Genomic DNA, 25,590 nt, shown 5'->3' with positions numbered 1-25,590 from the left:
TGGAGCTCCGTTTCGGTTTGTGTTCAAACTTCCAACTGGAGAAGAAAAAAGGCCCGTGTTGTCTCTTGGGCCCTGAGCCGAGCCTTGGTTTTTTACACCATATTACTATAGAGCTTATAATTCCACAAAAACAATTATAAAATAATAATAATAATAAAAACACCGCGAAGGGAAGGCACAAAGAAATAATTCAGGGGTGTTTGTGACATAGATCACAACCCTCAGTGGTAGTTTGGGTAATTGACAACGAAGCCATCTGATTATTCTCAAGGCTCTTCTTCGACTCTCTGTTTCTACTGCTTCTTCTCCAGAGACCGATTCCTTCGGAAAAGTCTGTAATTATTTGTCAAGTTTTATTTTTTTTTTATTTTCCTACCGAAAAAAAAGAGACAAGCGAGAGATGGCGAGGAGAGCGGACGAGGAATACGATTATTTGTTCAAGGTGGTACTAATCGGCGATTCGGGCGTAGGGAAATCCAACCTCCTCTCCCGATTCACCCGCAACGAGTTCTGCTTGGAGTCCAAGTCCACCATTGGCGTCGAATTCGCCACCCGTACCCTCCAGGTTCTCTATCTCTCGCTCTCTCTCCCATACACATACTCACACACTTCTGTACATATATATATATATATATATATGATTTGGATCTGAGTTTGCTTGAATGTTTAACTTCTCACTAACTATGGTAGATCTGAGGCCTGAAGTTTGGTTCTTTATTTGGAGCAATTCCGAAAGTTGATTATGTTTTTTTGAAAAAAATGAAATTCAGATAAGATGTTAGCGACCCTTAATTTCCTTCCCGATATTAAATTGTGTATAAACAGATTCAAGGTATTACACACCAATTTAACTTTAAAAAAAAAAACCGCAAATTTATGAACTCTTAAAGTTGGGTTTTTTGCCCTCGCGAAATGATTGTTTGACGTGCTATAACGTGATAGATCATATATGCTTATCACGCAAAGCATATATGATCTATGTGCTCTGCTCATCTTGACATTTGATGAGAATGACATACCCCAAAAAAACATAGTCCAACAGTATGTAGGACGAAATAGTTGGCCAGTTAAAAAGAAAAATTCTATTTATTAGCCGGTGTGGATAAAACGCCTAGTAAAGTGTTTGCATGATATAATTTGATTTGAAAAAGAAATTTTAAAATTTGAATATTACAAATCAAATTTTACCTTTTAAGTGATGTGGATAGTGTGTTATACACACTAGCTTGAGAATATAATAATGCAGTAAAAAATAATTGGTATTGTGGTATTTACTAAAAGTTACCATAAGAGTAACCCGACCCAAACCTTATATATGTTTGTCTGCAAATTTATATATGGAGGAAAAATGATAATCATAAGCCTTTTAAATATTTCCTTTTCGGCATCACCCGACTTGAAATCACATGATTTCCACATCAAGCGTGGATGATTAAAAGCCTTTTGAATAGTATTTCTTTATATGTAAATAGGTATGTATATGTCAGAAGAGGTGCACGTGCATTGTGTTTGAGTTGTCCCCTTATAATTATCAATACCTATGACCTTCCTTTACTGATTCAATTTGGATAAGCATATAAAACACAACACAGAGTATCTTTGGATAAACATAAATGTGTAAAAAGTATACATGCTTTGTTAAGCCTGTGTTTATTTGTAGAAAAGGATTCCTAGGCATGACGTAATTTTCATCTATACTATTTTAGGATTGGTGATGATCTCTACCCTCCTAGTTTCAGAATCAATGTGCGGAGCTGTTTGTATGCTTAATGGGGTTGGGTTGATAGGCACCCATCACACCATTAGATGATAGTTTTCCAGATGAGGCTTCCTAAAATTGAACAATTGGTACTCCTGTGAGTGAGTTTCATCTTCTAGATTCATAAGAAGATGATTGTTTCCTCTGGAGTTGTCTTATTTGTTGGCTTGATATTACCCCTTTGTGCTTTAGTTCAACTTATCCATCTATTGACACAGTCATGTAGACCATGTAACTGTTCGATAAGTGTAAACCTCTATTCCCACTTGATAACTATTATCAAACAAGTAGCAACATTAACTTTCATTCCGAGTTGACTGGAATCCAGAGCAATATTTGTAGAACAGACAGAGAGAAGAAATGTCAGCTCAGCTTACTAATGCGTCTCCTTACTGCATTCCGATGACATCCTTAGTTTATAATCTGATATTATGGTGCCTGCATTTATTTTTCAGTCATAGCTGTATCAAAGTCTTTTAATACATCTGGTGAGGTGTTTTGTGTTATATAAGAAACCGGCATTAATTATTTGTACGTGCACAAAACAAATTTGCTATTTTTCTCAGGTTGAGGGAAGAACTGTGAAAGCTCAGATATGGGATACAGCAGGCCAGGAGCGATACCGGGCTATTACAAGTGCCTACTATAGGGGTGCCCTTGGAGCACTTCTTGTGTATGATGTTACAAAACCAACAACGTTTGAAAATGTGAGCCGATGGCTGAAGGAACTGAGAGACCATGCAGACTCCAACATTGTCATCATGCTAATCGGCAACAAGACTGATCTGAAGCATCTCCGAGCAGTTGCAACAGAGGATGCTCAGGGTTATGCTGAAAAAGAAGGCCTTTCATTCATTGAGACATCTGCTCTTGAAGCAACAAATGTCGAGAAGGCTTTCCAGACAATTCTTGGTGAGATATACAGGATAATTAGTAAGAAATCACTTTCTTCAGGTGAGACGGCACCTGCCAACATCAAAGAAGGGAAGACTATTGAAGTTGGGGGATCAGAGGCCACCACCAAGAAGCCTTGCTGCTCTTCATCCTGAGGAGAGGATGACTAATTCACTATGATTTATATCCGTTCTCGTTTCAGTTTTTTTAATCCTTTTTTCCCCCAATTTTTCAGGAACGTTTTGTTTATTTTTATTTTAAGTTTTGGGTACTATATTTTGTTGCTGTTTTATTGATTGATTGTGATTTATTCATGGATGCGTCTTCGACGTTTATTAGGGTTTCTGATGGTTTTGTGTGAGTTGTACTGTTTATTACGAGGATGGTTAAAAACAACTCATGGACTATACCCCTATTCATTACTCAATACGAGAATAATTAGAATGAGGGTACAGTTGAAAGCAACTACATGGACAAGTAAGTTTTGATATACTGTGGAAATTACGTAATAGTCTATTATTTACGTTCAACATATCAATGAGAACTTGTGACCTGGAATCGAATACCTTCTTCGCTCGAGTCAAAATTCATTTTTTCCCAAAAGCTAAGGAGTGAATTAAAATAGCCATATTTAACAGTTTCTGATATATCCATTTGGAAGTGAGTACAGTCAACAGAGTTTCAGCGTCTAGCAATTTGGTAACGGCAAATTGACAACTACAGTCGCCATGCTTAACCACAACAGCTGCTGTTCTGCTGGATTGGTTGCCCCTTCATTTGAACAGTTCCTGTTGACTTGTTCGCAGTTGGTTGGTTACCCATTCTGCACAAAATCAAGACGTCAAGACCAATGACAATGAAAATTTGGTAAATTTCTTACACAAGTATCAAATTGAGAAACAAAAAGGCTACAGAAACGGAAAATCAGCAATCAAATATGGCGATCTACTACTCCACCCTCATATGATATTTATGGTGGCTATTTCTCTCATGGCTTCAATGATAGAAATTTACAATCACAACATTTTTATCTGGCTAAACACCAGACCCGTGTAATGCAACCGCATCATAATAATCGGATAAATCATCGGCCTTTTCACCTATGGGACGTGGCTCATAGAAATTGTTTGCACCCAATGCTAAGGGCCTTGGTACCCCCCTCCCCCAAGACCAAGCCTCTTACCACTTGAGCCAACCCCTAGGAGAAAATTGCAATCCAGATATTTATCACCATGTTTAAAGTAATCATTTTAAAATGGTTGTAAAACAAAACATAGGTATGAATGACCGTCATACTATTAGGAACATTGGGGAGGTTTCATGTTTCAGATTCTGCATCTGCTGGTTGAAAGATCATATAATTTGTAAAAAGGTAAGCAGGAAAAAGGTCGATTGTTGTTTTACTTTTTCTTGATCTCGCTAGCCATGGTTAAGAAAGCTTGCTCCACATTGATCGAGTCTTTAGCACTTGTCTCAAGGAACGGGATTCCAAGCTCATCTGCAAATGCCTGCATTTCATTTAAGCACAGCAAAAGGGTGACGTCAAACCTGAATAAACAAGAAATCAATTTCCTCATATTTTAAGACCTATATAACAACTTTGTTTTTGGTAAGACCTATATAACAACTCATGCACACATGAAAGTTATTCTGCATAGTATATTACTAGAATAGTATCATTGGAAAGAGCCAATATCATATGGTGTGAGAGTTTCCATATGTCATGACTCCAACCCAAACATGGATCGTTGTCAATCCAACTTCGTGCAATCTATTAATGTTTGGTAAAATACTCCAACGTCTTGCAATCTATTAATGTTTGGTAAAATACTTCAAACTCCTTTGGGTTTAAGCGAAGATACACAAACCATTGTGATTTCTCAATTTACATTTTAGTCTAAACCAGTGAGTTGTCCAAAATTAATGATCTTGTGCATATAATTTTATGCAAGTTAGGATTATGCTTCATTTAGATTGTGCACGCACACATTCACAACTTGAGGATTTTAGACCAATTTGAAGATAATGCACCAAATTAAGAGCCCACACCATAAAAGTAACTACTAGAGGAATTGATTTTCCCTTGTCTTCAGATATTCTGAAAAATCAGAACGGTACCCACTCAGAATGCACTCAAGATTCATGACAAACATGTACATAGCATACATATATAAATACACACATCGTGGATGTGGGTGCATGTTTCTTGTCAAGGGAAATTAAAAACATCAATTACAAAGTATGGAACATGTTTCATACATTCTGAAAAATTATATTTGTAAGCCTTTTAACCATCATCCTTTCATCGCCCTCTGACGTGACATCAAGTAAATGACATATAACTAAAAAATAACAAATAGGATGATCAAAGGATGATGGTTAAAAGGTTTACGAATAACATTTATCTTTCGGCAAAGACTGCAATTAACTTGTAAATTATCAGGGCAGAAACTTAGCATAAATGAATGTAGTTCATACAATTTTAAAGTAAACTTGAGAAAACTATCATAATCTATACCTTTTCTGTTTGTGTGTCCACAACCTTGTTCTCGACCAAATCACTTATTCCCAAGTTCATACAATTTTAAAGTAACGGAAACTTGAGAAAACTATCATAACCTATACCTTTGCTGTTTGTGTGTCGACAACCTTGTTCTCGACCAAATCACACTTATTCCCAACTAGAAGCTTGCATACACTTTCATTTGCATATCTGTCAATTTCATTCAACCACTGCTTGACATTGTTGAAACTCTCCATCTCAGTAACATCATAGACAATCTGTTGCAGTCCCAATAAATGTTAGAATTCACGGGAAGGTAAGATAACAATAATGATTATTAGAAAGGAAAACTATCTTAACCACCACAATGCTGCTTTTCAAATTGGGATACTGAAGTGCTCTAAGTGGTTCTAAAATTTGAACATGTTGCAAAATCATGGTTCACAACATAGCCTCAAGTTGAACCATCTTTATATATACAGGGCTTTAACCAATAAAACTATAGAACATAACTGAGTTTACAAAGTACTTCACTGTCGAGAAAAGGGTAAATGTAAAATAGGAGAGTTGTAAAGCCTCAACAAAATCTACAGGAACAACGATGATATTAGCAAGTAACATTTTTGTATGGTTAATCGAGAAGTTTTATTCATAAGAAAAGAAGGCATAGCCCAAGTCCCTAACTTAACAAGTAACATGAAAAACCCAAAAGGCAAATACTCACATGCTCGTCACTAAAAAATGAATGTAATACATAGTCTACTCAATTCAACTCAACTAAGCTCTAATCCCAACAAATTTGGATTATTTTACATCACTCAACCCTCTCTAGAATTCTAGGGCCATGTATAAGATATGAAAATAATTTTTTGCAGACTATCAACCTACCACAACACTCTATATGGGCTTCGAAATTCCCATTAAAAAAAAAAAAGACTATGACAGTAGAGTATTACTTTGTTACTTACCCAGCCTCTTTGATCTCAAAGAATTCAATGTTTTTCAACATGGCCATATATCCTCTCAGAAAGATAAATTGGCATTATCCTACTCGTGTTATAATGAGATGATATTATTGTACATTAACGCAACCCACAATATGACCACTAAGTAGTTAAATAGCCTCAAACACCATTCTAGTCATAGTAGTGAAACAAAAGATGTGAGAACAAGATAACAAATGAAAATTAGTCTTTATCCCATTAAGTTGAGTATAGTTTGCATACTAAACGTACTAATTCGTGAATTTTATTTCAGTGCTTAGTTAAAAATTTAACCCATTTTAGAGACCAAAATATTTATTAAAAAAAAATCAGAATATAGTCTGGAAATATTACTCGTTTATGATTCTACATGATATAAAAGCTTAACCTTAACAACTTGAACTAAAGAAAACTAGACGCCAAGAAATTTAATAAAAATATGCTCTGAAAATAACAACCAAGAATTACAGCATGACCTCAAATAAATATGAACCAATATCATGCGATCCCTTACGATGTTATGTCCAAAATTGTTTGGAACCAAGTTTCTCATACAAAAAGAAAAGACGCAAGAATTGTTACAATTATTCCATGAGCTCCTCGGTAATAACTGCTTGTAATTGTCCTGAACCGCTCCTGTCCAGCAGTATCCCACTAAAAGTACAGGAAAAGAAACATAAGATCAATTAGAATGTGGAAAGACATTACACTTCATAGATACCATAAAATGATGCATGGCTCCTGTTTTGTTATCAGCGAATTACCCTTAACATTTTTCTTGATACTTATAAAAAAAAAAAACATTTTTCTTGATTGGCACCGGGTGTCAGGGAATAACATTCCGACTAATCCCGGGGGTGCACAGGCCCTCGGCAAGGAGTTTCCCTCAAGTGCACCTTGGGTAATTCAAGAGAAAAATCTCCCAATCTGATGGCCCCTAGAGAATGTTTGCACCCAACGGGATTTGAACCTTAGACTTGGGGGGAGCATACCCCCAAGCCCAGGGCCTTTACCACTTGAGCCAAGCCCAAGGCCCACAGCAAATTACCCTTAACATAAAAATGTATGTCTCAAGTAAAACAAGAAGAGGAAGTATTGTTCAGCAGAAAACTGATTCATATTATTTTAATTGCTTGATTGTGCACCCACACCAGTTTCTGTAGAATTGGTTTTCCTATTCCATAAAAAGCAACCCACATCAAAGGAAAAATATGAATGTTATAAATCTTTCTTTTTATAGGTAAAACCACTACATAATATGACTGTTATAAATCTTCCACTTGGAATATAGAAGCAAGCAACTATTTTAGGACCACATTCATATTGCTCCATATATCTCATATCTAATGACTAAGGAGCATGAGCATATAAACATGGGATTAGGTCTCCAATGAGATCTCTAGTTTGTGTTTCAGATTTTTGGCATTTGTTTCAGTAGGGTTACTTTAGAAACCCTGTACAGGCACGGGCCAGATGTATGGTCACTTAACTTGAAAAACCAGGCTAAGATTATTTATAGTTCAAGCACGCATCTTAGGGAACAAGCATATTAGGTTGTAATAGTTTCTTTTCTTTTTTTTTTTGATAAGTAATAATTTTATTGAAGAAATAGGCATACACCCAAGTACACAGGAAGTATACAAAGGATAAACCTACAACTTCCAGAAAACAAAAAGAAAAAAAACCCAGAAAACTAAAACAGATTCAGGAAATTATCCACCATTGCATAAACTTTCGCCCAAAAACCCAAAGTACCCATGAAAAAAACCCTAAGATCTTCCAAAGTACTTTCTTTATCTTCAAAACATCTCCTGTTTCTTTTTATCCACAAGCACCACATGAGACAAGGAGGAATCATCTTCCAAACAGACGCTGCCTTCTTACAGCCCTTCAAACCTTTCCATCCTACCATTAAATCCACCACATCTTTGGGCATCACCCAATGCAAACTTGTCCAACTCAGAACCTCATCCCACAAGAATCTAGATACTTCACAGTGAAGGAAAAGATGTAATAGTTTCTAGGCCTTCCTAAGATGGCCTATGAATTTGGTTGGAGGGTGGAGTCTTTGTTGGCCTCAATTCTTTTTGTAAGGCTTTGGATTAGGGTTATCTCTCTCCTTCTTGCTTGTTTGCTCTTTGTGATAAACCATTCAATCTTGCTGCATCCACATTCGCATTGGAATAACTATTCGTGATTCTGAGGAAGGGTTTTTCAATAAAATACAAGTCTAGATACGTTGACGAGCAAGCACGAAAATAATTATCTAATCATGTGACCCGGTTACAAATTCAGAAACTCATATAAATTTCAATTAAAATAGCGATATAAACCAAAACCGAAGTGAATTAACACACCCGCGTTAAACCTTGACAACTAGTCAGACTAAAATAAACCAGAAAAATTCCACAGCACTGCCTAACCATTAAATCAAATCAAGATACCTGAAGCTAAAAAAAATAATAAGAGTTTCGACTCACAATCTGCAGCTTGATTGTCTTTCCATCCTGCTCCACAGTTCTGATTTTCTGATGCATCAGCACAAATTTTTAAGCAAAAAACCATAAGCAAAGAAAGACAATATACACACTCCGAACACGCGCGCGCGCACTTACAAAATCAACTCCAATGGTACTTATGTAACTCTCAACATAGGAATCATCCTGAAAATAAATAATAAATTTCATATTATAAACCTTGAGCGCTAATCACCGAGGATACAAACTAACTTTCTTCATTATTATCCAAAAGATAAAAAGCGACCTAAAAGAAGAACTAATTAATCCACTATTATCGAAATAACCAAAGTCAACATAAAAAGAAAAGGAAACGACATGAAACGTAAAGAAATGAATTGCAAGTCTAACAGAGTCAGCACACCGCGAATCTGAGGAGCAAACAAGATTTTCCCACAGAGGAGTCCCCGATTAGCAAAAGCTTGAACAAATAATCGCTGAGAAAAGAGAAAACAAAATGAAGGAAGAAATTTAAAAGAGAAAAGTTAAAAAATGTAGGTGGGTGCGTATTTGTAAATGCAGGTGGTGGGAATGGAAGAGAGCGTTAGGGAAAGAGGCGTTTGGAGAGAAGGAAAATTGGACATACTAGTCGTTGCTCATGATCGTTTGTTCGGCTGGGATCGAAACGGCAATTGGAAAATTGTTCGGGACCTCACCTCTCTATCAATTGCATTTACTTCGCCATCGTGCACCCCAGCCAATATGTACGCCTTTCTTCCGATTTTCTGTAGAAATATTTGATATGATTTGTTAAAAATAAAAAATAAAAATTTTGACATGATAAAAAGAGCCATCTTTGCAGCTTGCCACGTGGTCCAATAAAAACCAAGCTCCACTAAACCCTATTTCTCCTCCTCCTTCAACCTCCGTTATTTGTACGCGATATGGAAAGGCGGCTGATACCAAGGAAACCATTACTCTCTCGCTGGCTTTTCTTCTCCTCCGCCAAAATTTGCCCGTGTCTCCGCGCTATGCCCTTAGTGTATCGCTTCTGAACCAAAGGTAAAAAGGCACTCCAGTCACTATTTTCGACCTCTTTTTTCCTCTTATGTGGTTGATTACTGTGGTGTTCACAGAGAATCAAGTGAAATATCATTTAGGGTTTTAATATTCTCTATTTTAAGAAATATTGGAATTCAGATGGTTCGATGTCATATTTATTTAACGAGATATGAAAACCCTCATGGTATTTTTCTTTGCAGTTTCCGTCAGCAGTGCAACATGGCATCAGAGGGTGGGAAAAGCTTTGCTAGGAGGGATCGTCTCCTCCAGATTGAGCGTGATGTTCGAGAATGGTGGGAGAAAGAAGATATTTTCAGGTCTGAATCTCGTGAGAAACTTCCTGAACCAGGCGAGAAGTTCTTTGGAAATTTTCCTTATCCTTACATGAATGGGTATTTGCATCTCGGACATGCGTTCTCCCTCTCAAAGTTAGAATTTGCTGCTGCTTACCATAGACTAAGAGGTGCCAATGTGCTACTGCCTTTTGCTTTCCACTGCACCGGCATGCCCATCAAGGCCTCGGCTGATAAACTTTCTCGCGAACTCCAACAATTTGGGGATCCACCTTCTTTTCCCCTTGAATTGGATGGGGAAGTAGACACCCCACAAGAAGCTGAGGATTCAAGTGGAGGTGCGCCACCGGATAAGTATAAGGGCAAGAAGTCCAAGGCTACGTCAAAGTCAAGTGGTCAGGCATTCCAGTGGGAGATCATGCGTAGTTTTGGTCTCTCCGATAGTGAGATATCCAAGTTTCAGAATCCATATACTTGGTTGACCTACTTTCCCCCATTAGCCAGAGATGATCTTAAAGCTTTTGGCTTGGGTTGTGACTGGAGACGTTCTTTTATCACTACGGACATGAACCCGTTTTATGATTCCTTTGTGAGGTGGCAAATGAGGAAGTTGAAATCCATGGGGAAGATTGTCAAAGATGTCAGATACACCATATTTTCTCCTCTAGATGGCCAGCCATGTGCAGATCATGATAGGGCATCTGGTGAAGGAGTTCAGCCTCAAGAATACACACTGATCAAGATGGAATTGGTGTCGCCTTTTCCCCCTAAACTAGGAGTGTTGGAGGGGAGAAGAGTTTTCTTGGCGGCTGCAACTTTGAGACCTGAGACCATGTATGGGCAAACAAACGCATGGGTATTGCCTGAGGGGAAGTATGGAGCCTTTGAAATTAATGACACAGAAGTCTTTATTCTCACACAAAGAGCTGCCCTTAACCTTTCCTATCAAAACTACTCTAGAATCCCGGAGAAACCTACATGCTTAGTTGAGCTGACTGGTTTTGATTTGATTGGCCTCCCGTTAAGGTCTCCTCTTTCGTTTAATGAGATCATATATGCCCTTCCCATGTTGACCATCTTAACAGACAAAGGTACTGGGATTGTCACTAGTGTACCCAGTGACGCCCCTGATGATTATATGGCCTTGCATGATTTAAAATCAAAACCAGCTCTCAGGGCAAAGTATGGTGTGAAGGATGAATGGGTATTGTCCTTCGAGATTATTCCCATCATCAACATTCCAGAATTTGGAGATAGGGCTGCAGAAAAGGTTTGCATCGATATGAAAATCAAAAGCCAGAATGAGAAGGAAAAGCTTGCAGAAGCCAAGAAGTTGACATACTTGAAAGGATTTACAGAGGGAACAATGCTTGTTGGTGAATTTGCAGGGGGGAGGGTCCAGGAAGCAAAGCCATTGGTGAGAAGCAAGCTTTTGGAGATGGGTCTTGGAATTATATATAGCGAACCCGAGAAGAGAGTGATATCAAGGTCTGGGGATGAATGTATTGTGGCACTTACAGATCAATGGTACATCACATATGGGGAACCGGAATGGAAGAAATTGGCAGAGGAGTGCCTGTCCACCATGAATCTATTTTCTGATGAGACACGGCATGGCTTTGAGCACACTTTGGGCTGGCTGAATCAGTGGGCTTGTTCCCGATCTTTTGGCCTTGGTACTCGCATCCCCTGGGATGAACAGTATCTTGTTGAGTCACTGTCTGATTCCACTATTTACATGGCTTATTACACCATAGCTCACCTGTTACAGAATGGGGACATCTATGGATCCAGTACATCGCCCATAAAGCCTGAACAAATGACTGATGAGGTCTGGGATTTTATTTTCTGTGATGGCTCATTTCCAAAATCATCTGATATCTCTTCGGATATTCTCAAAAAGATGAAGCAGGAGTTTGAATACTGGTACCCGTATGATCTTCGAGTGTCTGGTAAGGATCTCATCCAGAATCATCTGACGTTCTCCATCTACAACCACACAGCAATCATGTCCAAGAATCACTGGCCTCGTGGGTTTAGATGCAATGGGCACATTATGCTCAATTCTGAGAAGATGTCGAAGTCTACTGGAAATTTCAGGACGTTGCGCCAGGCAATTGAGGAATTCTCTGCTGATGCCACACGATTCTCTTTGGCTGATGCCGGTGATGGTGTTGATGATGCAAATTTTGTATTTGAAACTGCCAATGCTGCTATCCTACGACTTACTAAAGAGATTGCGTGGATGGAAGAAGTTCTGGCAGCAGAGTCTTCTTTGAGACCAGGTCCCCCATCTTCTTTTGCTGATCAGGTGTTTGTAAATGAGATAAACATTGCTGTCAAATTGACTGAGCAGAATTACCGGGATTACATGTTTCGAGAAGCTCTCAAGACTGGCTTTTATGATCTTCAGGCGGCCAGGGATGAGTACAGGTTCTCATGCGGTGCTGGAGGGATGAACCGCAATTTGGTGTGGCGTTTTATGGATGTGCAGACACGGCTTATCACTCCAATCTGTCCTCACTATGGGGAGTATGTTTGGAGGAAGCTTTTGAACAGGAATGGATTTGCTGTGAAGGCTGGATGGCCTGTTGCAGATCCTCCAAATCTAACTCTCAAGAGTGCCAACAAGTATTTGCAAGACTCAATTGTTTTGATGAGAAAGCTGCTTCAGAAACAAATATTAGGTTCGAAGAAAGCCAATAAGAAGGGCACACCAGTCACGTCATTGACTGAAGATAAAAAGCTAACGGGGTTGATATATGTGAATGAGCAATTCGATGGATGGAAAGCAGAGTGCTTGACGATATTGCAAAGCAAATTTGACAGCAAGACTCGCACTTTTAGTCCAGATGGTGAGATCCTAGAGGCACTGAAGAAAAGCTCTGTTGGTCAGGATGCAAATTTCAAGCAAATCCAAAAGCTGTGTATGCCTTTCTTGAGGTTCAAGAAGGATGAGGCAGTTGCACTTGGGGCTCAGGCTTTGGATTTGAGGTTACCATTTGGAGAGATTGAGGTTCTTCAAGAAAACTTGGACCTGGTTAAGAGACAAATTGGTCTTGAAGATGTGGAGATTTTGTCTGCAACTATACCCGATGCTCTTGCTAAAGCTGGTCCTCTTGTTTCACTGTTAAATCAAAACCCTCCATCCCCTGGAAATCCAACTGCCATCTTCTTGCCGAGGTAAAACAATTTATGTGCATTTTAGTAGTTTCACTTGATTAAATATTTTCATTAACATGGATCTAATCACCCATTGTCTTGTGATATTATGGGTTTTCTTCTGCCCTTTCTGGCTTTTTCTTTGTTTTGCCTTTATTTCTTCAAGCATTCCCTCTGCTTTATTTGTATGGTCACGGATAGAGGAAAGAAAATAAGTTAGTTGCGTACCTCGCAAGGAATTCATATTTCAATATTTTTTTTTTCTGTCCATGTTCTCAGCAATCGTGAAGGAGACTTTTATGTTTTAATAAATTGTGGAGTCAGAATACAACAAGTTGACAACAGTTAATGGAGAGCATCTGTTCTAGCAATCCAGTTCCTAAATATAGATGTGAAATGAAATGGTGTCAACTTCTTTATGTTAATAAATTGTGGAGTGAAGAATATGAAAAGTTGATAACATGTTACGGAGAACTCTATTCTTGCAATTTAGTCTCTAAATCTTGATGTGAAATGGGTACTTGGTGTCAACTTTTAGCTCGTGCTCCATTCTTTTTACTTTCACTCTTATTAGTTTTGTTGTTTACAGCTTTTCTGTCTATCTAAAGTTTTTCAAATGAATCCTTTTGCACCAATCTGACTGATGTTTGAACTTATGCTTTCCTATTTACTCAAGTGCTTAATGGGGGTCTAGTTGCAGATCAGAGATGGACAATTTAGGAGATGCTTGGGGAATGAGATGAGATGAGAGTTTTGTGAATGGTAGTAAGATGGTTTGTGAATAGTAGTGAGATAGTTTGAGTTGAGTATTTATTAGGTTTTGGAAAATGAGAGAAAAAATTGAATAAATAATATTATAAAATTAAAATATTGGTAGAATATAATTTTTATTTTGAGATTTGAAAAGGTTGAATTATTTTTTGTTTTTTATTTAAAATTTTGGGAAAATTGTAATAATTAGTTTGAAAGTGTTTGTGTTTGATTGATGTATTGGAAGGAAATGAGATGGGATATGATGAAAACTTTTTCCAAGCATCACCTTAGTAGTGGGTGAGAACCCTGGGATGATGAGCATAAATATGGTTTTGCTTTTTCCCATGTCTGCACTGTTGTCTCCCCCTCCCCCTCCCCCTCCCCCTTTAAAAGGCAACACTCATGAAATTCATCAGATTTCACGTTGTTGCTGTAATCATCTCTAGTTTCCTTAACCATCAGTTTTTGTCAGATTGCATCTCCTCCCTCTTGCTAGGAGTGGAGGGTGAAGTTGTGGCTTGAACCTGCCAGGTTCTCTGAGTGGTTTTGACCAATTAAAAGAAAAGTGAACCTGCTTGATTTCTGTTTAATTCAATGTTTTTGCCCAAATAGTGATAGCAGTAGTACTCTTCTTTAACTTTGTTTTATCTTAGTGGGGTGATGAAATTCTTCTCATTTCCTTTTCTGTGTATTAATAGGTCATAGGAAACACCGGTTTGGAAATTTGGGATAAACAAAAACTTTTTGCTTGTCGGGGGAGCTGATGATCTTGCTTTACGGGTTGCTTTGAGAGAAGCACAGACGACCCAGAAGGCCTTTACAAGAGGTTGTCGTGAATTGTGCCTTAAAAAGGGTTTTGGAGAAGAAGTGCTACAAATAGAAAAAACTGCATTGAGTTGGTGAAGAACTTGTCTTACCGTTCTTCTGATAGTAGACAGGCTATTTAACTTTTCGTTTCTTTCTTTTTTGTTTCCTGGGCTGTTGATGAAATGTCTTTGATTGTTAATTTTGCGCGTGTAGAACTTTGATTTATTTATCGACTCCTAATGTGCTTTCATGATCCCATAGATTTATAAAATTCAATAAAATGAAAGTGGAGGGAAGAATCCAAAAACGGAGAGTAGAAGTGTATCATCCTAAGAGGTTCTTCAGAATTTGTCCCAGTTGCACGGTAAACATGACTTCCGTTTTGTCCTGAAACGAATGTTCCAAAAAGGACCAAGATGGCATAGCTAATAAAAATACATGGGAAAGAATAATCATTCAGGGGCAAAACGGCCTGTCCATGTCATCTCTGTGACTCGGAATAGAGAAGTGCCTTAACCTGCCTACTTGTTTCTTAAGGTACCCATCACAGAGAAATGCCTTGGAGAACTTATCCTCCACCTCCCTATTCACATCATGCACAAACACCTCAGTTTCTCCATCCTCCCTATTCCTTGCCATCATCCCTGCTGTATAGATGGCAGTCATTCTTCCAGGTGCCTCCTCATAATAGCCTGTTGGTGCATCAACCATTATGAGATCCCATTTTGTTTCATACACTTCACTAGGCAAACCTTTCAAAGCAAGTTGGCACATAGAATATCTAGGATCACCAAGTGCTGTGCACTCAGGTCCCTGGCCAACCTCCATGAGATGATTGGCCTGGTTCACCTTGCTATCGTATGTCACATGATATGACTCCAGTGTGGGAAACCTGCGTCTGATTTGCTGTATCCATGCCTCGTCTTCTTCTATGAAAATTGTGCGTCCACCATAGTTGAGTGCAGTCCACATAAGGCTGTCATGGCCTAGGCCAAAAACTAAGAAGTTGCAGGGTGATTTCTTTTCTAAAACTCTTGCTGTCACTGAGATCTCTTTGAGTGTTTGTTGTGGGGTGATGGTTGAGGTTGAGTAGTGGATGAGCGCCTGTGCTAGGGTGGGTGGGATCTTGTTGCAACTTGAGCACTTCACAACAGCAACACCTGAAACATTTGTTATGACATTTTGTGAAGTGGGAGATTCGCTTTGGTTGGAAGTTGGGAAACCCGATCTTAGCACAAAGAGGAGGAAGAACGCGATAAAGACACCAAGGAGGAGGAACTTAAGGCTGAGGAAAGGATGGGATTTAGGCCTCATTTCTTTTTTCTAGCTGTTTTAAAGGAAAAACTAGTGAAAACTTGTTTTTGTTGAATTTGGTTTTGGAATTGGAATTGGAATAGGAGGAAAGGATAGAAGGTATGAAGCTTCGGGTGCCGTGGATGGACATAAAGTTATATTTCAGTTTTGAGTTGTACTGTGATGCTTGGGCATGAAGGGAAGGAAGATTGGACAATTGATGAAGACAAGAGAGCTGCTAAAATTTTGGATGAAGCAAAACAGTGGTTGGTGGATCAGCAAGTTAGGTGAAGTTGTGCTGACAATTCTTTATCTATCTGCAATTAATTAATTTATTGGCTAATCGATTGCGAAGTTCTGTTTCAGGGCTTCTTCTTGAGTTTGGAGGAGTTGGTAGATCTCTCAGGTTATGTTGGTTACGATATTTTGGAGATACTTGCATGCAGAAGCGAGCTTGGCCATGTTGAGGAGATTTGAATAAGACAGCATCCCTTGGATAAGTAGTTCTTTACTTCTTTTAATGATCGTTGCATTAAAATATATTGCCATATCAAAGTAGGGAGTGGGGAGTCTGAGAGACAAAAACCCAATTATGTCCAACATTCTGCAGCAAAAGAAAATTAAATCACAGTTGTACAGCTTTCCCGACTCGAGCATTGCTTTGTCTGAATATGAAGTTGTAGATTTGCCTTACAAAGCAAGAGTTATTTTAGGCATCTCAAGTTCACGGCACTAGAAAGAAAAAATGGCATCTACCAGTCTTACGGAAAATGAAATTGCATCTGCCATAAAACGCTGCGGTATGCTCATAATTCTTTGGATTAGCTCGTTTTTGGGGAGGAAAACAAATATTGGTATGTGAATGTACAGGCTCAGTTGCATGGCTCATTTCAAATCTAATTGTACATTCACCGACCAGAAGGCATATTCTCCAAGGAGTACACATCCAAGAGCACCCGACATTTTCTCTAGTTTTCTCTTGTTATTTTTCTTTTACGTATCACCCCACACACTGATAGAAACTTCTCCTTTTTGCAAAGTATCAAGCCAGAAAGAAACGTTCAGAAAAAAAAAAAAAAAAAAAAAAAAAAAAAAAAAGAAGAAGAAGATCAAAGTGAGGCATTTGGAGTAAGATATCGTAGCATACAGTAGTTTGAATGAATGATGGCCTGTAATGACAAAAATCATCATTAAATCTGAGTCCAACTGCTTCTTCTTTACATAGAATGAGGTAAAAGTGAATCAGCTGTACAATGCCAATCTCGAGCAATTGCATGATGCCAAAAATACCACCTTGCCGTCTGGCAATGCAAAAATTAGCTGGTGTGTCCATCTCAAAAGCCTTCAGCCCCAAAATATTATAGGGTCAATGGCCATGGATGCCATTTGCTTTAGGCTCATCCACCTCTTTGCATCACATGTAGACCTTGTAGTTAGAACTTTATAGCATACATTTTTATAGTGGTAGGACCAGAAAGCTCCACGAATGCCAACCTATCTCTTGGCAACAAGACTCATCAAATGCCCAAAAGGAATAATTCTCCAGGAGCTTCTGCGTCTAGATTGAAGCAGCATAAATTTCTCTTTTGAGGGTCACCTTCCGATACTGCCAGCATGAAGTAGTGATTCGGTTTGTCCGCTCTCACTATATGTTTTCTTGGACTTGGTCTTGATCTTGTCCAAACGAGCCATGCGGACAGCATGTTGGATTTGTCTCTCGTGCTCCTTGAGCATCTCGTCAAGGTTTCCTCCAGGAGGTATCAATGGTCCAGAGTAATGGATCCTGCTCTTTTTGGAAATGTAACCCTGAAGTCACAAACGAAATGTAATTAATACGTAACTCCAGATTTACATCAAATTATTTAATATGCATGGCGCTAGGTAACACAAAAGCTACCGTTTTCAAGCCATTAGCAACAGATTCAAGATGATTAAAATCCTACAATATAGATACTTCTGATAAATAAAGACCTACAATTACAAATATTCATGCTTTGCTAGCCAAAAGTTGTCTGAATCCCAAGGTTTTTGGGTTTCATAACCACTGGAGGCCTTTGCATCAATAAAGACAAGCAAGAAACCAGATAGTGACCTATTCTTGTCTTTTCTGGCCTAATATGCTTATCTAATCTAATTCATCAATTTACAGATATTTGGATTTGATTGCTTATTTAGCTCACCGCACAATGGAAACAAGTTATATGGCTGACAGAGACATTTTATTTGAATTTCAGTCAAATGAAAAACGAAAGATATCTAGAAGTTAGAAAATAAACTGATTCTACTACCATTCCAGACCCCTTTCCGGATTGTTTCTGTAGATCCTTCTTATAAGAAGAGTTCGGTCTATCAAGCAAATGGTGGGACCACTGGTGCTTTTCAGAGGCTACATCATCATCCAGATGATTATATCTGGCATTCAAGCATTTGCCCGGCCAGTGTGGATCAGCCGTAGTTTCTTTGCTGCTATTTAACAGTGAACTGCCTTGAGTTGCTGCAGAGCTCGAAAACCTGGGAAACTCAGCTTCCCCAGGATGTGGAGAAGATATCTGTGATCTCACCTCTAAGCCATTCTTAAAAGCTTGGCCAGGAGCTGTAAGAACTTCCCCATCAATATCCATATTGCGTGAAGATCCAAATGCAGTTGGGTGCATTGACTGGCCAGAATGGGAGAATACATTTAGTGCTGTTTTTTTGGGAGGTTCCATGGGAAAGCCAGTGCCAACATCCTCTTCACGGTTGCATTTATCACTGACACTTCTAGGGTTGGGCTGCCCTTGTCTCTTCTGAGTTAGGCAACAGATTTATCAACTTATACGAAGTAAATAACTAATTATTTCAAAACTTGTACAGACAACCACAGATATTCAGCATATGTACAGGCAATGCATGAAGATATAGAATTTACAAGGATACCTGTATGGATGCCTGTAACTCAGCATTGGCATCTGGTGCTGGCATGGGTTTGGATTCTCTGGATCCCCTTCTAACTGTGTCATATTCACGTGCTATTCCATGAGCTGCTCTTCTCCTGGTTATCAAATGCGCAAATGCATAGCATAAGTATGTGCAAGAAAAAATGAATTTTCAAGACTAGTAATTAGAAAAAAAAGATGACCTTTTTAAAAGAAAATTCTAATTCAGCCTGATGCACTATAAAATCTAATAACTGTGTACACATCTGTGATGGCTTCCCCATCAAAAATGATAGAAGGTTCCTAGGTGTCTTATGTATACTTCCTGTGTACACGGGCTTTGCCTATTTTCTGATCAATAATATTTTTCTCTTATAAAATTTAAAAAAAAAAAAAAAATCTAAACTTATTAATACTACTTTTGATAATAGATGTTAATTTATCCCAATTGATAACTTATCAAAAAAATTTATCCCAATTAATATGAGATGCAAAACAAGGATGCCTTTCAATCCAATAACTGTAACCGGATCTCATGAAAGAAAGTATGATGATATAATATCAAAAATGACTAACCTTCTAGCTTCCTCATCTCGAAGCCTGGCATCAAACTCCTTACTTGGTGGGTACTTGGGTAAAGTCGATGGATCACATGGAAGAGGACTTGCTGTGAAGAACTGAAAAATAAAAGTCAGAATTATGTCGGCCACAATCACCAGAATGGAACATAATAAGACTATGATGAATTTCCAACTTCAAGCATTCAAGCTAAATGAATAATAAAAAGTTAAAATGAGCACCAAGTATGGATAATGAATTAATGGAAAAGTAGGATCAGCATCCTGTAAACTTGTAATGAACAAAGTCCAGGATGGGAGCCCACAAATAATGTGACCGTCATCTTTTCCATAATTAAATTCTGCCAGGCATGCCTAACTATGGATGGAAAGCAAACAGAACATTCCTAAATAAAATATGGTTATGGCCAGAAACGTGAACAACATTCTCAGACGAAACATAAAAGATACTTTCTAAGTAGAAAGGTTAAAACTGGCGATGAGTTAAAATGCAATATGGGGTTCCAATTAAGTAATTATTGAAGAAAGTGTAAAGTCTAAACTCCTGAGGAGGCTCACAATTGTAAAAGATTTACCTAATGCATATGTACAGCCTGCTTTAGAGAGCATAAGAATACTCATATTTACCTCACTCTGGAGAGCAGAAGCAGCTGTTCCGCGACCCTCAGGTTCTACTGCAAGAAGGACATCTAAGAGGGCTAATACAGATGTAGGGAAGTCCTTGAATGTCTCAGCAACTGAACGCTTGTACGGATGTTGAGGTTTGAAGATGGTTGCATGTGACAATTTTGATTTCTTCCAGTACTCTTCAGAAGGTGACCCACAAAGTTTGAAGATCTTATGTAGTTGCTCAACCTAAAAGGGATAAATAATATCATGATGTTCCCGAAACCAAAATCTGAACTCCTGTTAAGTAAAAGAAACCTCCTGAAGTCACCTCTCTTGACACGGTAGAGATTCAGGACATCTAATTCAGTGTAACACTGGCATATTTCTAAATATTCAAGACCAATTAGGATGCAGCCTAGTGGTCAGAAGGGAGGGCTTGGGATTGGGATGAGCTGCAGACTCGGACATCCTGGGTGTGATTCCACACTAGGAGCCCTCTTGGATTACACGACACATGGTTCTGGCAGGTGGAGTCGTGTATCCGGGATTACTCCTCAGACGTGGGTCAAAGGGCCTGCCTTGGTGAGTTTCCAAGTCATAAATTAAAAAGAAAGATGGAAAAGTACCTCTGTTCTTCCTGGCATGATAGGCTTCGCAGCAAATAATTCTGCAAGAATGCAACCAGTACTCCACAAATCCACCGCAACTCCATAGTCTGTAGAACCAAGCAAAAGTTCGGGCGGTCGGTACCATAGAGTTACCACCCGACTTGTTAAAGGCTGCTTCTGATGGGGTTGGAAAAAGGTAGCTAACCCAAAATCACCAATCTTTAGATTGCCATTATGGTCAATCAGAAGATTTGCACCTTTGATGTCACGGTGCAAAACACCATGACTGTGACAGTGGTCAAGTCCACAAAGTAGTTGTTGCATATAGCATTTGATCTGCAGACCAAACCATAAACTCCGATATAAGAATATATAAACCACAGAAGAAAACAAATTTTACTTCAGTTGTGATAAATAGAAAAAACATCAGGAAAAGGAATGCCATCAAATGAGGATATATTACAGTGACAGTCAACACGTGATACAAACTCACAAGAGGCATGTATAGCCAGGTCATCAGAGGAAAAATGAAAACAAAGCTATATACTCTTTTCCCCTTCACTATGTAATATATAACTCTGTTTTCAGTTTTCCTCTTGTGACTTCCCTAGATGGCATTTAGCATTTCATATTTACAAAGTAGGCTGCTCCAGATAGAAGACAAGTTAAAGAATAGAACGAGATTCTGGAAATAGTTTATAGAGCTTGTGCAATATAGTAGCAGCAAAAGTGAAACTGGATCACATCTGTGATGGCTTAAAGAACTTTCAAGAAACACTTCTTTACCAGATTAGGAAAAAGTATTGTACTTATTTCCATATGCCAAGTAGATCTAGATCGAGCACATAAATTTCAACACCATTTTGTTCTTCCCTTCTGCAGAGACTGTTTTCAAAGGGGAACCTAGCTCATATCAGAGCCAACTAAAGCAGAATCTAGATAGCCTACAGATGTAAATGTTGCCTGGTCAGTGTCAAATGATCGGACTCAACCTCAATCCACAATCAGCTAAAGAAAGTTGTATTCCCTTCTCAACAATACTTTTTTTATAAATATAAAAAATACAAGAGTTGAAACTCGAATATCCTAGGAGCCCTCCGTTTTATCATTCTTCAACTTCAACTCCAAAGAGAAGGAGTCCTTTCAGGAATTTAGGAGATTATACAGCCGCCTTGCTTGTTGCTTGGGGACGCATGGATGGCATGGAATTTTCTTTTGTAACCGAACAAATCCATCAAGCATTTTTTATTTTATAAGTAGAATCTATCAAGTATTTAAGAACAGAAATTTCTTGAGCATAATCAAAATTGTATAGCTTTAGGCACATAATTGAATACTTAATACATGAAAATTCTATGAGACAGCCCAGCAGACTAAAGCTTTCTTTTCTTTTCTTTTTTTTATGACAAGGGATCCTGGAAACCGTCCAAACGCAAAGCAGATTAAGTCACTAAACCATTTATTGATATTAAATGCCAAGTTCATGGTGCATCCAGGGGCAACCTTGGCCATTGAGGAGGTTGAATTCTGGGCAAGAAGGGGAGTAAAAATTATATTGTGGGTGCTGAACCGTGCAAATTAAAATCTCACGGAGTAAATTTTATATCATGGGTGCTGAACTATGCAAATTATAACCTGACTAATACTCAATAACATGTTCCGTATTAGAACATATTTGCCATATATTCTGATGGAAGCCGAATTTAAACTTCAAATTTGTGGCAAATTTTACATTCCTTTTTTCTTGGATTTGTAAGTGACAAATTTTACGTTCTTATCATCAAGCTTTTCTACCAACTGCTGTTTAATTAGCAAAATAAAAGAAGGTACCTGTGCTTCAGTGAATTTGATCCCAGTTGTTGCCATGAGTCCAGCAAGATCATGCTCCATATATTCAAATACAAGGTATAAGCTACCAGACACCCTTGAGGTAATCAGGCCTTCAAGCTTCATGACATTTGGGTGATCAAGTCTACGCAGAATGATAATTTCTCTTGCCATAAAACGAACACTTTCTGGATCCATGTTAGCAAACCGCACCTTTTTCAGTGCAACTATTTTGTTTGTTTCAAGATCACGAGCTTTGTACACACTACTGTAAGTTCCTTGTCCAATCTGAAATACAGATAAGACAATTAGACTAATATAAAGAAAAAAAAAATGATAATAGATAAGCATGGGACATTTGCCCAGAATATCAGGTGAGAAGATTCACACATAATTCTTTTTTCTTTTTACCCAATCAAATGTGTGAAAGTACTCAAGGGTCGATATAAATTTTAAAAAGAAATTACATGTATCTAAGTGGAATACTAATGATTCATTTACATCTGACAACTTTTTCTGAGACTTGACTTCATTGTCAGTCCACTAAAATATTTGTTTTCCATGAGTAACCTAAAGGCACATTTTGTTCAACAAATCATCGCCTGTATTCTCATCACCAATTTAAGACAAATCTCCACCATATTAAATCTGAAGTCTCGGTTAAACCAAGAAGAAAAAGAAAAACCGATGGATAGGAAAAGTTTGTCCTTTCATTTCTAGGCAGAAGAGTTAATCCTTCAGTTTGACAAATGTGATGCATTACAATGGTAGAAAAATCAATTAGTGATCAGTAAAAACAAACAAAAGCGATAATGATAGGTACATGAAGAGCAAGAAATTAGAAATTTCTTCTTGATTGCCGTTCTGAGTAAATACACTTACCTGAAGCTCAGAAATAAAGAAAATTGATTTTCTCTGTCATAGAGCTCTATGACAGTGAATTATAGAGCTCTATCATCATATAGTCTGTAATGTAGTAGGAGATTAGAACCATCAAAATACAAGTGCCCGAATTGATTGGTAATAATCACACTTAACAAGTTACATGGGTTTCGTACATTCTAATTTCATTAGGATAGGAGACAACATTAGAATCAATACAATGAATGAGCGATCAAAAGTATGGATGTAGATATAGCCAACTGACCTTGTCCAACCTCTCAAACGAGTCGGCCTTTCGGGGCACCCACCCATTGATTGCTTCTCCTGCCACTGCACTTAGCCAAGAAGGCCATCCAGCAATAACTTGTGCTCCTCTCTCCCCACGGGGGAAACTACCTATTCTAGACATCTTAGGATGTACCCGTCCTCCGCTAAACCCAACTTCCATTGTCAACCGTCTTTGAAGCTGTTGTTTCCCGGGTTTCTCATTAACCAGCACCTTCTTCTCCCCCTCATCCCACAAAATGGGCGTCGAGCCTGCAAGTTCTGCTGGTGGATTGGTTATCAACCGTACAGTGGCATCATTTCCAATACTATCACCCTCCACCACATGTTCTTCTCTCCTCAGGGAAGCACCTAACCTCTTAGCAGATTTGTTTGCTTTCAATGCTTTATTTCTCAAACGACTCTCAGGTACGTATTCGTGTGGGAAAAATCCTTTGGAGCAAATGATGCCCATAATTCAACTTCACAATCCCCTGTTCCTAAACACAAATAACCTATCCAAGTCCTTTCATTCAGTAATTTGAATTCCTGATGCAAAATGCAGTTTTTCCTGATTCAGTTCTAGCGGCATCGAGCCCAAAATCCGACTAACTTTCCCTCTGCATTGACAGAATGCTCCTTGTATGTGTGATATCTGCACTGAGAATTCTTCTATCGATATGGTGCTCTCCTAACCAGACTTTCAAAGTAACTCTTGGTCCCTAGGATATCAATTGCCAATAGGTATGCAGCTCATCTTTTCCAAAACCAAGGTAAAGGAGAGAGAACCCAGATCCCCAATCAGAAAAGAAAAAAAAGAAAAAAAAAAAGCAACGAGAAGCACAATAAATAACGAACAACAATGCGATAATTCGAGCCCAAAGGCCTAATGTGAAATGTACAACAACCTCAGCTCACCAAATAAGAAAACTCAATCACATGCAACCCAATTAAGGGAAATATACGAAAAAGCAAACAGCTCAAACGTAAATTAAGAATCCCTAAACGCCTATTTCGAAAATCTACAAGAACCCAGATCCCAATAACTCACAAATAGCCCCCCGGAAAGGGGAACCGAAATGAGAACGATGCAACCAGCATTTCCAAAACAAAACCCTGAATTAGCACAACCAGATGCGATATATTAATTGGAGAACAGATATTACGAGAATGTTTGGACTCGGAACGTGAGTTGGCACAGGAAATAAGCATGGAGGGGAGAGAGAGGGAGAGGGAGAGATTTGGATCTGGGTGTCCCTAAAAATACGTATAGCCAAAAGATACTTGATGTTGGAAGAAAGCTTCGGTGTTAAGTCGAAATGAGTTTGGCCGTAGTTTAAATACTCTCCGTTTCTGGAAACGGAGAGAGAGAGAGAGGTACACACTACACAGTAACACAGGCTAGGATCGATGTGGTACTTGCACAGAAACTGAAAGGCATGGGAGGAGATCGGACGTGGTGCCACGTTGCAACGTGTGGGGTTGCCCTCCGAAAAATCCAGTCTTTATGATTTCCGTGACGGAACAGTCCATTTCATGGTGTGGATTTTATGATATCTAATGTTATTTTATTTTATTCTATTTTAAATTTAAGTAATTTTGTATAATTAGATTATTATTAATTTAAAATTAAAAAATTAAAAAATCATGAAGGAGAGGTCAGGGCTGTAAAGGTAAATGGAATAGGGCTTTGCTACATACAGTCACCAGATGCAGTCGGCGTGCAGTCGGCTGTATGGAATGAATAAAAAAATATTCAAGAGAACCTACATGAATTATAAAAAATTATAAAAATAATTTTTTTTTTTCATGTAGGTCTCGTATTAATTTTTTTTTTACAGTCGACTGCACGCCGACTGCAAAAAATATTTCTCAATGGAATAGTATTCACAAAATCTGAATAGCTTTTGTGGATTGCTTCTGTAAGCTGATCGCGAACTAA

The 25,590-nt window shown here is 38.4% G+C and overlaps 5 protein-coding genes across 6 annotated transcripts; 2 read left to right on the top strand and 3 right to left on the bottom strand.

Annotated features, from left to right (window-relative positions):
* The first annotated feature begins 205 nt into the window (after positions 1-205).
* LOC122310699 (ras-related protein RABA2a-like) lies at positions 206-3,118 on the top strand. Its single transcript, XM_043124807.1, has 2 exons — positions 206-565; positions 2,326-3,118. Exons 1-2 carry the CDS (start codon positions 401-403, stop codon positions 2,806-2,808), a joined length of 648 nt encoding a protein of 215 aa, XP_042980741.1. The 5' UTR covers positions 206-400; the 3' UTR covers positions 2,809-3,118.
* On the bottom strand, positions 2,840-9,405 carry LOC122310700 (ras-related protein RABD1). The gene is made up of 8 exons (XM_043124808.1): positions 9,242-9,405; positions 9,020-9,092; positions 8,755-8,802; positions 8,620-8,667; positions 6,722-6,793; positions 5,279-5,434; positions 4,058-4,161; positions 2,840-3,476 (listed from the first exon to the last, which is right to left on the bottom strand). The coding sequence occupies exons 1-8, from the start codon at positions 9,253-9,255 to the stop codon at positions 3,386-3,388; spliced, it is 606 nt and encodes a 201-aa protein (XP_042980742.1). The 5' UTR covers positions 9,256-9,405; the 3' UTR covers positions 2,840-3,385.
* Positions 9,406-9,504: 99 nt separating this feature from the next.
* Positions 9,505-14,928, top strand: LOC122310693 (leucine--tRNA ligase, cytoplasmic). Its single transcript, XM_043124801.1, has 3 exons — positions 9,505-9,657; positions 9,858-13,133; positions 14,564-14,928. Exons 2-3 carry the CDS (start codon positions 9,877-9,879, stop codon positions 14,568-14,570), a joined length of 3,264 nt encoding a protein of 1,087 aa, XP_042980735.1. The 5' UTR covers positions 9,505-9,657; positions 9,858-9,876; the 3' UTR covers positions 14,571-14,928.
* A 58-nt stretch (positions 14,929-14,986) lies between these two features.
* On the bottom strand, positions 14,987-16,112 carry LOC122310697 (glucuronoxylan 4-O-methyltransferase 1). The gene has a single exon (XM_043124806.1). The coding sequence runs from the start codon at positions 15,984-15,986 to the stop codon at positions 15,129-15,131; it is 858 nt and encodes a 285-aa protein (XP_042980740.1). The 5' UTR covers positions 15,987-16,112; the 3' UTR covers positions 14,987-15,128.
* A 1,002-nt stretch (positions 16,113-17,114) lies between these two features.
* On the bottom strand, positions 17,115-25,037 carry LOC122310694 (probable serine/threonine-protein kinase At1g09600). Of its 2 annotated transcripts, XM_043124802.1 has the most exons (8): positions 23,650-25,036; positions 22,506-22,790; positions 20,694-21,011; positions 20,086-20,313; positions 19,457-19,557; positions 18,882-18,996; positions 18,254-18,751; positions 17,115-17,771 (listed from the first exon to the last, which is right to left on the bottom strand). In XM_043124802.1, exons 1-8 carry the CDS (start codon positions 24,121-24,123, stop codon positions 17,559-17,561), a joined length of 2,232 nt encoding a protein of 743 aa, XP_042980736.1. In that variant the 5' UTR covers positions 24,124-25,036; the 3' UTR covers positions 17,115-17,558. The 2 variants fall into 2 exon arrangements, with proteins under 2 accessions (XP_042980736.1, XP_042980737.1); XM_043124803.1 differs by lacking the exon at positions 18,254-18,751 and having other exon boundaries at positions 23,650-25,037.
* Between the last annotated feature and the right edge of the window lie 553 nt (positions 25,038-25,590).

Source organism: Carya illinoinensis, chromosome 5, assembly GCF_018687715.1.
Source record: "Carya illinoinensis cultivar Pawnee chromosome 5, C.illinoinensisPawnee_v1, whole genome shotgun sequence".
Classification (NCBI taxonomy): Eukaryota; Viridiplantae; Streptophyta; class Magnoliopsida; order Fagales; family Juglandaceae; genus Carya; species Carya illinoinensis.
This window is presented reverse-complemented; position numbering and strand designations above follow the sequence as displayed.

Excerpts from the sequence above, each read along its gene's own strand:
- LOC122310694 (XM_043124802.1), bottom strand. The coding sequence starts at position 24,123 with ATGGGCATCATTTGCTCCAAAGGATTTTTCCCACACGAATACGTACCT. Across the intron at positions 21,012-22,505 it reads TCAAATTCACTGAAGCACAG|ATCAAATGCTATATGCAACA; the intron begins GTACCTTCTTTT and ends TTTGGTCTGCAG. Across the intron at positions 18,997-19,456 it reads CGAGATGAGGAAGCTAGAAG|GAGAAGAGCAGCTCATGGAA; the intron begins GTTAGTCATTTT and ends TTTGATAACCAG.
- LOC122310693 (XM_043124801.1), top strand. The coding sequence starts at position 9,877 with ATGGCATCAGAGGGTGGGAAAAGCTTTGCTAGGAGGGATCGTCTCCTC.
- LOC122310700 (XM_043124808.1), bottom strand. Across the intron at positions 8,803-9,019 it reads GTTTGCTCCTCAGATTCGCG|GATGATTCCTATGTTGAGAG; the intron begins GTGTGCTGACTC and ends ATTTATTTTCAG. Across the intron at positions 8,668-8,754 it reads GTACCATTGGAGTTGATTTT|AAAATCAGAACTGTGGAGCA; the intron begins GTAAGTGCGCGC and ends CTGATGCATCAG.
- LOC122310699 (XM_043124807.1), top strand. The coding sequence starts at position 401 with ATGGCGAGGAGAGCGGACGAGGAATACGATTATTTGTTCAAGGTGGTA. Across the intron at positions 566-2,325 it reads TCGCCACCCGTACCCTCCAG|GTTGAGGGAAGAACTGTGAA; the intron begins GTTCTCTATCTC and ends TATTTTTCTCAG.
- LOC122310697 (XM_043124806.1), bottom strand. The coding sequence starts at position 15,986 with ATGAGGCCTAAATCCCATCCTTTCCTCAGCCTTAAGTTCCTCCTCCTT.